Source organism: Arachis duranensis, chromosome 6, assembly GCF_000817695.3.
Source record: "Arachis duranensis cultivar V14167 chromosome 6, aradu.V14167.gnm2.J7QH, whole genome shotgun sequence".
Taxonomy (NCBI): domain Eukaryota; kingdom Viridiplantae; phylum Streptophyta; class Magnoliopsida; order Fabales; family Fabaceae; genus Arachis; species Arachis duranensis.
Genome location: NC_029777.3, coordinates 79,934,139 through 79,946,663, shown reverse-complemented (window position 1 = coordinate 79,946,663; position 12,525 = coordinate 79,934,139). Strand labels below are relative to the sequence as shown.

Here is a 12,525-nt window from a genome sequence, read left to right as displayed (position 1 = left end):
CATTTAAAAACCAATTAATTTTAGCTTAAACCTAATTATTTTCTGTCAATTAAAGGGTGGTTGATTGATTCAATAAAACCATGCAATTCCACTCCAAATTACTTACTTACAATGCAAGAAAGTGCATAAAACCTAATGAAACAAGTGAAAAATGCTTCCAAAGCTAGCATATGATGACTTGTCATCACAACACCAAACTTAAACCTTGCTTGTCCCCAAGCAAGCATCAAACAGAAGAGAAGATGGAATGAAATAGAGAAGTATGCATATCCTTATTTAGCAAATAGTTGAACTTGGTTCATGGGGTTTTATGCAGACAATGATAGCTCATTTATTAAGTGCTGTTACATAAGATATGTTTCTTCAAAGGTTCACTAAGGTTGCTGCTATAATGCTTCACTTTTGCTTGTTCCCTTGCTCATTTTTCTTTCCTTATTTTGCTTAAAGAGCTTATTATTCATTGAAGGCTTGGTGGCAAATGTTGCAGCAGCCTTTGGCTTAGTTTTGCTCAACATTCCTTCACCACAGACACATGGCTCACCTTTTCTTCCTAGGATCATTGATGCCCATCATCTCTTTGGATTACTAAGTGTTTTGTAGCTATGTTGCTCTTGATGGTGGACTTTCAGTTGGCAATCCCAGATCAGTTGATCTAAGTGGCTAAGTTTTGAAATACTCTTCAGAACTTACTTGTCCAAGCATATCCTAGTACAAAAACACCACAGGCATGTGTTCTAGGGTCCAAGCTATTGGTGTCTAGCCTTATTGTTTGTTTCATTGCCACTTTTTGGCTTTTATCTTTCTTTTTCTTTCTGTTTTAATTCATTTTCAAGGGATTTTCAATGATACAAGGCTTCATAATAGCAAACCAGTTCACAATTCTAGGAAAATGTCATTATGCAGCTTTTATTTCATGAGCTCTGCATTAAATCAAACAAATACCACCACTAACTTTCATTCTAACTTTTGCAACATTGAACATTCACTTTTCCAAATCAAACATTTTTTTCTTTTTTTCAAGAAGCAAGGAAACAAAACAAAATTCAAACTAATGAAGGATAACAAAATTATGCAGATCACTTGTATTTCTCAGCAAACATTTTCACTTGCATTTAGTTAAACACTTCAGCAACATATATAGGAATCTCTAAGTTAAAACACTTCAAAGCAACCAAGGATTAAGGGTCGATACAACCTATTGGGAATGCCTCTTAGCTTTTCCTTCTATCATCATTATTTCTCTCTGTTGTTCCTCCTTTGGGTGATGATGTAGATCCCTTTCACAGATTGAATCTTTTCCTGCATAATCCTTAGAAGTTGCTTGTCTCCCAAGCCCTTAGGCAACTGGTTAGTATGCAAAAATTGTTTGTGGGCTTTTGAACTTAGTTTGGTGTGTGAACACCAAACTTAGTCCCTTGCCAATGTTTCTCATGCATCAAATCAACCATATGTGAAACCCTTTTGTCTTTGCTGAAGGTTATAAAACTAAAAACTAGAAAACATACAATGGTTAAATGGTTTATCTGATTGCTTGGAGCTAGCAACCCTTTATGCAGAAGGTGAGAATGTGTTTTTAAGTGAGATTTTGGTGGAACACCAAACTTAGCATCCTTCATTCCTCCTTAAATTGTTTTGGTGTGCAACACCAAACTTAGCTCCTTGCAATACAGATAAAACTACTCAAACTTTTTATTGAATTAGCTATGAAAAGAAAATTATCTCAGGTTGGGTTGCCTTCCAACAAGTGCTTCTTTATTGTCACTAGCTTGACATTGGCCCCTCATTAGGGTGGTTGATGACTGTAGTATCTCAGCTTGTCTCCCCTTACTGTGATCTTCCTTTTAGTGCCTTGATGCTCAATTTCAGCATGCTCTAGTGAGAGTATTTTGCTGACAGTGTAGTAGTCATCAGCTTATTGGCTTGTCCTCAATTGTTGGTAGATTAACTGCACTTTATCCCCTTTTTGAAATCCCTCAGTTGGGATCTTTTTGTTCTTCCACCCTTTTTTAACCGTTTTCTTGCTTTTCTTCTTTCTGTGTGTAGATTCTTCCCCTTTGACACTGGACTGCATCTTTGGACTTTCCTTCTCAGTAGCTAACACTTCAATTTCTTCCTGCTTTCCCTCATCACTCTGCACAGTTTCATTCTCCTTTTACCCTACTGTGTTGTTTGTTTCTTGCTTTGGAAGGTAATCAATGATTGTCTTGTTGGTTTTTTTCTTCCATTGCAAGTCTCCTTCATCAGTCTCCATGCAGTTTCTCTTTTCATCAATGTGTTGTATTTCTAGAAAGACATTCAAGGTGATGCTTTCATCATGCATTCTGAGGGTCAACTCTTCTTGCTCCACATCTATAATGGCACTTGCTGCAGCCAAGAATGGTCTTCCCAGTATAATGGAATCACCTCCATCTTCATCTAAGTCTAAGACCACAAAATCTGCAGGGAATATGAATTTTTCCACCTTAACTAGAAGGTTTTCAATCACACCCCTGGGACATATCGCTGACTTGTCCACCAATTCTAGAGACATTTGTATTGCCTTCACTTCCTCTATGCATAGATTTTTCACTAAAGAAGAGGGCATTAGATTGATACTCGTCCCTAAATCACACATTGCCTTGTTGATGATCGTACTGCCAATGGTACAAGGCAAAAAAAACTTCCAGGGTCTTCAAGTTTAGGGGGAAGCCATTTCTGGATTAATGCACTACATTCTTCAGTGAGCAATATAGTTTCCTTCTCATGCCAACTTCTCTTTTTGTTGATAAGCTCCTTCAAGAACTTGGCATATAGAGGTCTAATGCTTCAGCCAGTGGAATATTTATCTCCAATTTCTTGAAAACTTCAAGGAACTTGTGAAAGTGTTGATCCTTTATTTCTTTGTTGATCTTTGGGGATATGGCAATGGAGGTGTGAAAATTTTCCCCACTTGCTTCTATCATTGGGCTAGTTCTTCCTTTTCTCCCCTTGAATTGTGTGGCTGGTTGTCCTTCTCTTTGAGCTTCTCTAGAGTATGCTTGCTTGCTATCACATCCTTGTTGTTAGCTTCCTCTTTCTCTATTGGCTCTTGTTGCTTTCAATAGGCTTCTTGGTTGCTTCTTTGTTGTCCACCAATGTCTTTCCACTCCTTAGCTGTATAGCTTTACACTCTTCTTTTGGATTAGGAATGGTGTCGCTTGGTAATGAGCTTGATGGTCTCTCAATAGCAATTTGCTTAGAAAGCTATCCAATTTACCTTTCCATATTTTTCATGGAAGCTTCCTGATTTTTGCTTGTAAGCTCTTGGTTCTTCATCATCTTCTCCATTAAGATCTCCAGATTAGAGATTCTCTGAGAGTCTTGTGAGATTTATGGTTGGTTGTGAGATGTTGAGGGTTGATGATAAGTGTTTTGGTTGGTGGTTTGGTTATTGGATGGATGAAAGTTGGAGTTGGATAGTTATTTTGGGGTTTTCTGTATGAATTTTGGTTATTATTTTGCTGGTTGTTTCTTGGGTAGTTTTGGTTTGAATTTCTTTGCCATGGCTGTTGGGTTTGATTGTGGTTATCTCTCCATCTAAGGTTTGGGTAGTTCTTCTAGGATGGATTGTAGGTGTCACCATACACTTCATTCTGTCCAGAACCTTAGTTGTGCACATATTGGATTTGTTCTTGCTGATCTTCTTGGTTTTCTTCATTCTGTACATATGTGGTTGATGGTTGGCTTGTATTCACAGCTGCAACTTGGAGGCTATCAATTCTCTTGGCTATTTGCTCAAATTGTTACTGAATCTGCTGTTGCATTATCTTGTGTTGAGCCAAGATTATGTCTACTCCTTCCAACTCTAGCACTCCTTTCCTCTATGATGGTTGGCATTGTCTTTGATGAGCAAAGAAATATTGGTTGTTTGCCACCATATCAATGAGATTCTGGGCTTCCTCTGCAGTCTTCATGAGTTGTAAGGATCCTCCTGCTGAGTGATCTAGTGCTTCTTGGGCTTTTAGTGTCAAACCTTCATAGAAATTCTGCAATATGTCCCATTCATTGAACATTTCAGGGGGACATTTCCTAATTAGAGCCTTGTATCTCTCTCATGCCTCATATAGAGATTCAACATCCAATTGTGTGAATGTTTGTACTTCAGTCTTCAATCTAATAATCCTCTGAGGTGGGTAAAATTTGGCAAGGAACTTGCTCACTAGATCTTCTCAAGTGTTGATGCTCTCTCTTGAAAATGTCTCCAACCATTGAGTAGCTTTGTCTCTAAGGGAGAATGGAAATAGCAACAGCTTGTAGATGTCAGGATGCACACCATTAGATTTGACAGTATCACAAATCCTCAGAAAAGTGGATAAGTGTTGGTTTGGATCTTCAAGTGATCCTCCTCTAAAAGAGCAGTTGTTTTGGACCAATGTGATGAGTTGTGGCTTCAATTCAAAGTTATTTGTATTGACATTTGAGGTGAGGATACTACTCCCACAATGTCTAGGATTTGCAAATGTGTAGGAAGCCAAAACTCTTCTCTGGGGTGGGTTGTCATTGTTGTTGTCTGCTCCACCAGGTGGATTAGTTGAATGTTCCTCCATCTCTTGAAATTCTTCGTCTGATTCCTCTTCTCCAACTATATTCTTCCCTCTTTCAGCTCTCCTTAACCTCCTGAGAAAAAACACTTCACTCTATTGCTAGAGTGAGGTTTTAGTTAGTTTAAGCAAAAATTCAAACAGTTAGTCTGTTAGTCAAAAAAATAAAAGAAAAACAAAGAAAAAGTGCGTAATCTAGACCACCACCTCACTTAATTATTGTCAATCAAATTCAATCCCTGGCAACGGCACCAAAAACTTGATGTGTATTTTTGGAAAACGAATTCCCAACACACAAATATAACCGGCAAGTGTACCGGGTCGCATCAAGTAATAATAACTCACGTGAGTGAGGTCGATCCCACAAGGATTGAAGGATTGAGCAATTTTAGTTTAGTGGTTGATTTAGTCAAGCAAATAAGAATTGATTTGAGTGATCTGTATCTGACAGAAGCTAAATTGCATGAAAAATAAAGGGAGAGGGGAAATTGACAAGAATTTAAAGTGCAGAAGAATTAAAGAGCTGAATCTTAAAGAACAAGTAAAGTAAATGACAGTGACTTAGATCGCAAGAAATGTAAATAGCTGAAACTTAGAGTGCAAGAAATGTAAATTGCTTGAATCATAAAAGGGGTCAGGGAGCTGGGAATGCAGAATTTAAACAAAAGACAGTAAACAACAATCAGCAGAAGAATAGAAGATGACTTGAATTTAAATAGATCTCGAATAGAAGAGTAAAATTGCTTGAAGAAGCAAACAGCAAATGAACCAAACTTAAATTGCAAACTCTCACTAAGAGAGTAAAGATCTCAAGGGTCAAGAGACTAGAAAACAAGTCTAGATCTCAATTCCTTCCTTGATCCAACCAAGAACAATTGCAGAAGAAGTAAAGATGAAAATCAGTAGAGAAACTTATATCCCAATCACAATTCTTTGAATTAAGCAAAAAAATAAATAGAAAGAGATTTCAAGGTGAGATTGAAACAGAATTTCTTCAATTCTCCACCCAAGATTCAAAACAAGTGTCAAGTAAGTAGAAAAGAAAATCCCAGAGGAAGATAGCTCAATTCTCCTCCCCAATCTCCCAACTAACAGTGAATATTCAAAGATAAAAGTGAACTCCAATGAAAAAAATTCCAAAGTAAAAAAAAATAAAGGTCCTTTCTAAATCTAACTAACTTCTATTTATACACTTCCTATCTTTGGATCTCAGAATTTGGAGTGGGCCTTTTTTATTTGGTGAAGACTTGAATTAATTTGGAATTTTGATTGAATTTTTAGCCCATGGGTGTTGCTTCCAGGGCAAGGCTCGGTTCATGGCATGAGCGCAGCATTGGTGCTCCCTGGCCATGTCAATGTTGGTGCGTGACAAGGCTTGGAAAGACAAGGGAGAGCACTCGGTTCATGGCATGAGCGCAGCTTCCTCCTTGTCTCTAGTGTGAGCTCAAGTTTGAATACTTGGGGAAGCATTGCTGGCCCTTTTCCTTTGTGCAACAAAGCAACGCCTCCTTCCTTGCTTCTGTGATGTGCATGGTTCGAATCCCAGGGAATGCACTTCAGCCAATTTTGGCTTATTTCCTTGCAAGGGTAGCGCTTCCCTTAATCCCCTTGCTCATGAGTTCGAACCTTGTGGCCTTCACTAGAAAAATTTTTCCTTGAATTTATTTTTGGAAGGACCCCGACAAAGCTCTTGGCACCAACCGAGCTTTGAGCAATTTTGCCTTGCTTCCTTGTTATTGTGTAGCGCTCGGTTCACAAGGAGAGCATAGCTTTCCCTTTGCTTGGCCTTGGTCCCTTGAGTAGCGCTCCTTGTGAGAGTGTTGAGCTCTTGGTAAGAGTTCTATGGCCCTTGTCCTTGATTGTGCCACGCTTTTCTCTTCCCTTAGGCTACACTTTCTTTATTTCTTTCTTTTCTTCACCTACAAGTAATCAAAACAATCAATCAAAGTATCACCGAATTCACAAGGTTTAAAATTCATTTAAAAACTAATTAATTTTAGCTTAAACCTAATGATTTTGTGTCAATTAAAGGGTGGTCGATTGATTCAATAAAACCATGAAATTCCACTCCAAATTACTTACTTACAACGCAAGAAAGTGCATAAAACCTAATGAAACAAGTGAAAAATGCTTGCAAAGCTAGCATATGATGACTTGTCATCATTGGGCGCAGTGACAGTGTGCAAAAAGATCAATGGATCTTATTCTGACACAAGTGAGAACCGACAGATGATTAGTCCTGCGGTGAGAACCGTAGCCTGACCATTTTCATTAAGAGAACCGGATGGTAGCCATTGATAACGGTGATCCACCAACTTACATTTTGCCATGGAAGGGAGTGCGCATGATTGGATGGAAGCAATAGGGAAGCAGAGGTTCAGAAGCAACAAAGCATCTCCAAATGCTTATCTGAAATTCCCACCAATGAATTACATAAGTATCTCTATGTTATTTTTCGTCTTATCTATCTTTTAATTATCAATACCTCATAACCATTTGAATTCGCCTGACTGAGATTTACAAGATGACCATAGCTTGCTTCAAGCCATCAATCTCTATGGGATCGATCCTTACTCACGTAAGGTGTTACTTGGACGACCCAGTGCACTTGCTGGTCAGCTATGGCGGAGTTGTGAAAAGTGTGAATCACAATTTCGCATACCAGTAAGCCATGATTTCTTCTTCGAATTTCCAGCCCTTAATTTCAAAATATTTGGGTGAAAGGTGTTGAGATTTTTGAGTTTTGATGTTATAGGATCCAATTAACTTAAAGCGAAGGCTTAGTCTTGCCTCCTTGATCCTTGGGTAGGGTAAAATTCTCAACCTTAAGCTAAACACTTGGAACTTTGTGATTTAGTGATTGAGTTATTGTGTTTGGGTGTGATATTGTGGCTTAGGTAATGTATATATGTGTATCGGGGCTTGATTGATGGTTTTGGAAAGCTTTGGAGTGGAGCAATAAGCTTGAAAATCCGTTGGTGAAGTTTTAAGACCTTGAAGGTTGAATTTGAAAGTGTTCCGGGTTGAACGGGAATCGGTCAAGGTATGATTTTGGTTTCCTGTATCTAAAACGTAATGTGGTTGTGAAAATGTAGGCTAGTGACCCTAGGATAGGATTTTTGAAATATTGATGTAGTTGTTGGATGATTTGAATTGAGTTGAATATATGAATAATGGTGGAATGATTGTGAGTGGTACTAATTGATGGTAAAAACATGTAATGTTGTAAGTGAGGTGGCTTGATATGTTTACTTGTTGGTAAAGTTGAAGCTCTTGTTGGTGAGCATGATTTGGCATGTGGTATGGACATGTATATATATGTGTAGTGGTTGGTGAAATTGAATATTTGTTTGGAAATTGATATATGAAATATTGATTATGACTTGAATTTAATGAATTGAGATTTGGTTAAATATGGAAGAATTGGTGGGTTGAGGATTGAATGAGAGTTTGGAAATGCTTGATGTTGAACGGTTGAGTTTTGGTTGGTTTTGAATGAATTTGGAAGTGTATGTTTTGGAAATTGGAAGTTTATGAAATTTGGTAAAATTGAATATTTGATGAACTTCAACGGATCATATCCTAAGCTATTGTTTTTGGAATTTGATGCTCTTTATATCAAATGAAAGATAATTTCATAAGCTTTAAAATGGTATAAATTTGGTGAAAATTTGAATTTTGTGGAAGGAGATATGATCATTGGAAGTTGGGCTCTGAAATTTGAGTTCTGTAAATTTTGCAGAATTTGTGATTTCTATTTTGTGTGCGCACACACACCCTGTGGATTTTTGAACCTGTGCGCACGCACACTTTTGTGTGTATGCACACACAGGAAAGTGGATACTGGGAGCGTTAGCACACCCTGTGCGCACCCACAATCAATGAGGCTTTTGCAAATTGTGCGTGTGCACGGCTTTGTGTGTTCGCACACGTTGGGAAGGATGTTCTGTTGAGGGCGTTCACACGCCTTGTGCGAGCAAACAGAACTAGAAAATTTTACACCTGTGCGTACGCACACATCTTGAAAGTTCTTCTGGGCGTGCGCACGCACACTCTTGTGCGTACGCACCCGATCCTGTTTTCTTATAAACCCTTGTTTTCAAGTCTTTCACATTTCCAACAAGCTTGTAACCTTCCGAGATGCTGTTTCAAGCTTATAAACCCCTATTTTCATCCTTTAAGTTTTAAATCAATATAAAATGCCTGGTAATTGAGAAGAAGCTAGGGAAGGGGGTAACTTGTGGATGAAGAAAGGGGATATAATAAGGAGTTAGAACTGATGATGAGGTTTTGAGTTGTTGAGGAGGATGGTGGAGTGCTATGTATGATATGAGCCGAATAGCTGCGTGATGACGGCATATGGCTGACTATGAATTATGAATTTAAGCCGGATGGCTGAGATTAATGTTAATTTATGGCTGAGAATAAATGTATATATGTTGAGTTATTGATATTGTGATTGTTGCACTCCACTTATCTGAGATACGACTCTCTCTGGGTGAAAGCAGTGGCTAGTCACCACGTGCTCCAGGTGGAGACTCGATACTCTACTGACCCTATGTCATAAGTGTGGCCGGACACTATGAAAATTCCGGATGAGCTCGCCCCCGTGAATATACACCAGTGAGGGTGTTGGATGTGAATTATGATTATGTTATGGATAACTCGAGTTGGGGATGCACGACAGAGGGACAATCCAATGGTTAGCTACCAGTACTTGTCGGGTTGGCTTTATAACCGATAGATGTGACTCATTAGCCACCAGGACAGGCATACATCATATGCATTATATGTGATTTGTTTGGAATGCCTAATTGTCTGCATATTTACTTACTAATTGTCTAACTGCTGTACCTGCTTCCTACCTGTGCATCTCTTTGTTTGATATAATTGTGTTTGCATATCAAATTACTGGTGGCAGTTGGGAGGTCCGAAGGATTTGAAAAGAGGATATTTAGTTAGACTGAAGATCCTTAGTCACTTATTTTCATTTCTCATGGTTTAGTATATTTATATGCTTTGATTATGAATTGGGAGTTCTAGGATTACCTTCGGCTTTCCCAAAACATTACGTGTTAGATATTTGGGCACTTTTACCATTCTGAGAACCTCTAATTCTCACCCATGCGGATTTTGTGGTTTTCAAATGCAGGACGTGAGGCTCCTCGCTGAGGCATGCTGGAGACTTCTGTTTTGGCGAAGATCCTTAGCTCTCGGGACTTTATTTTAATTTTATGTACTCACTTAGATACTTATATTCTCCATTGTTTATATATATACTGTATTGACTCTTCTTAGAGGATATTTTGGAGAAACAGGTTCTGTAAATTGTCTTTTTGGGTTCTTTTGGGTTCTCCTACCTTATATATGTATGTATACTTCTATGCTCGGACCGGTTATCTTCGCAAACCGAGTCTTGTGTCTTGATATCTGTATTTTTGGCACTCTATTGTTTATCTTCTCACGTTAACTTATCCTTTATCTGTTTCATTTACGTTATCGATCGGAGTGTTGCGCTTTTCACTTTATCGGTTTTAATTTCCCCCCTTGTTCTTCAAAGGCTCCTAGTTATAAAAATTTTCGCACTACTATATATACTAAATTTTATTTTTAGAGGTTGTAATACCTCGCCACCTCTGTTTTATGACTTAAGCATAAGAATCTATGTGGTAGGGTATTACATTATGGTTTCAGAGCAGTTCGTTCTTGTCGACCTTGAGGGACAGACTGACTATACTTCTGTGCATTCTCTGTGTTTGTGTTTAGTGTTAGTAGAATATCTAACTGATATAATTGGCATAAACGTTTATGAGCATGCATTTGGGACTTTGAAGCACTAGAATTTTAATATTGAGACTGATCAACTTGATATCGATTATTTAGTGTGTTTAAGAACCAGATGGCACCTCGATGGCACCTCGTGGATGCGGTCGGGGCTGTGGAAGAGGACATACTGGTACTCAAAGACCGGAAACCAATCCGAATGACCCGGTAAACTTCATAGCGGCATTGGAAAATATGGCTACTTCTATGTAGGCCATTGCGGAGGCTCTTGGACACCAGATAAATAATAACGGTAATGGCAAAAATGGAGCTCAGGGTCCGATGACACTAGCAACCTTCTTAAAAGTTAATCCACCAAAGTTCAAGGAAACCACTAATCCGACTGAAGCTGATACCTGGTTTCAGGCTATGGAGCGAGCACTGCAAGCGCAATTGGTACCTGAGGAGCAGTGTGTTGAGTTTGCTACTTATCTACTCACTGGGGAAGCATCGCATTGGTGGCAGGGAGCCCAATGTCTTCTGCAGCAGGATGATGACCCTATCACCTGGGATGCCTTCCAGGTAGAATTCTATAAGAAGTACTTTCTGAATTCTGCTCGGACGGCAAAGAAACTTGAGTTACTGCAGCTGAGGTAGGGTGGTATGTTCGTATTTGATTATACAGACAAATTTGAGGAGCTATTCAGGTTTTTTTGCATGTGTCAAGGAGCTCCGGGAGACTTCGAGGAATGGAAGTGCATCAAGTATGAAAGAGGGCTCCAGAGCGATATCTTAAGTTCAGTGGGACCAATGGAAATCAAAATTTTCTTGGAGTTGGTGAATAAGAGCAGAGTTGCTGAAGAGTATGTTAAAAAGGCAGCTGCAGAGAAAAGAAGCCTTAGGGGACCATTCCCACATAATCGATGGAAGAGCTTTGCTCCTAGAGGTCCACCTTTCAAGCGAGGAGTTTTTGTACCAAACCAGAATCAGGGTCAGAATAATTCCAGAAGGCTCAACAACAACAACTTCTAGGGGAGAAGATTTGGGAAGCAGCCTAAAAATGAGTAAGCTTGTGCTAGGTGCAGGAGTTACCATATGGGTGTCCCGTGTAAGGCTGGATGGGGCTTGTGCTATTCTTGCGGCAAGTTGGAGCATAAAGCCTCAAACTTTCTGGAGAAGCAGAGGCAAGGTACTGGGAGAGCATAGCAGCCTAGTCGGGTGTTCACTACCTCAACTGTGGGTGCCTGGTGCACGAAATTGCAATCACACTTTTGCAATCCCGCACAACTAACCAGCAAGTGCACTGGGTCGTCCAAGTAATACCTTACGTGAGTAAGGGTCGATCCCACGGAGATTGTTGGCTTGAAGCAAGCTATGGTTATCTTGTAACTCTTAGTCAGGATATCAATAATTATCAGGGTTGATTGTAAAAAGTATAAGAACATGAACTAAGTACTTGTTTTGCAGTAATGGAGAACAGGTTGAGGTTTTGGAGATGCTCTATCTTCTGAATCTCTGCTTTCCTACTGTCTTCTTCTTCAAGCACGCAAGGCTCCTTCCATGGCAAGCTGTATGTAGGGTTTCATCGTTGTTAATGGCTACCTCCCATTCTCTCAGTGAAAATGTTCAACGCGCTCTGTCACAGCACGGCTAATCATCTATCGGTTCTCAATCGGGTTGGAATAGAATCCAATGATTCTTTTGCGTCTGTCACTAACGCCCAGCCCTCAGGAGTTTGAAGCTCGTCACAGTCATTCAATCCTTGAATCCTACTCAGAATACCACAGACAAGGTTTAGACCTTCCGGATTCTCTTGAATGCCGCCATCAATTCTAGCTTATACCACGAAGATTATGATCAAAGAGTCCAAGAGATATTCACTCAATCTAAAGTAGAACGGAGGTGGTTGTCAGGCACACGTTCATAAGTGAGAATGATGATGAGTGTTACGGATCATCACATTTATCAAGTTGAGGAACAAGTGATATCTTAGAATAGAAGCAAGCGTGATTGAATGAAAAACAGTAGTAATTGCATTAATCCATCAAGACACAGCAGAGCTCCTCACCCCCAACCATGGGGTTTAGAGACTCATACCGTGGGAAGTACACAAAGAAACGTGTAAAGTGTCATGAGGTACAGATACAATATCAAAAGATCCTATTAATAGTGAACTAGCAACCTCGGGTATACAGAAATGAGT

At 39.3% G+C, this 12,525-nt stretch overlaps 1 protein-coding gene across 1 annotated transcript; it reads left to right on the top strand.

Annotated features, from left to right (window-relative positions):
- The first annotated feature begins 10,458 nt into the window (after positions 1-10,458).
- On the top strand, positions 10,459-11,354 carry LOC107494211 (uncharacterized). Its single transcript, XM_016115267.1, has 3 exons — positions 10,459-10,515; positions 10,596-10,975; positions 11,030-11,354. Exons 1-3 carry the CDS (start codon positions 10,459-10,461, stop codon positions 11,352-11,354), a joined length of 762 nt encoding a protein of 253 aa, XP_015970753.1.
- Positions 11,355-12,525: the final 1,171 nt, after the last annotated feature.

Bases quoted from the DNA above. Each gene is read 5' to 3' on its own strand.
- LOC107494211 (XM_016115267.1), top strand. From the start codon at position 10,459: ATGGCACCTCGATGGCACCTCGTGGATGCGGTCGGGGCTGTGGAAGAG. The intron at 10,516-10,595 runs GTACTCAAAGAC...ACTTCTATGTAG, and splicing joins CTGTGGAAGAGGACATACTG to GCCATTGCGGAGGCTCTTGG. The intron at 10,976-11,029 runs GTAGGGTGGTAT...GGAGCTATTCAG, and splicing joins CTTGAGTTACTGCAGCTGAG to GTTTTTTTGCATGTGTCAAG.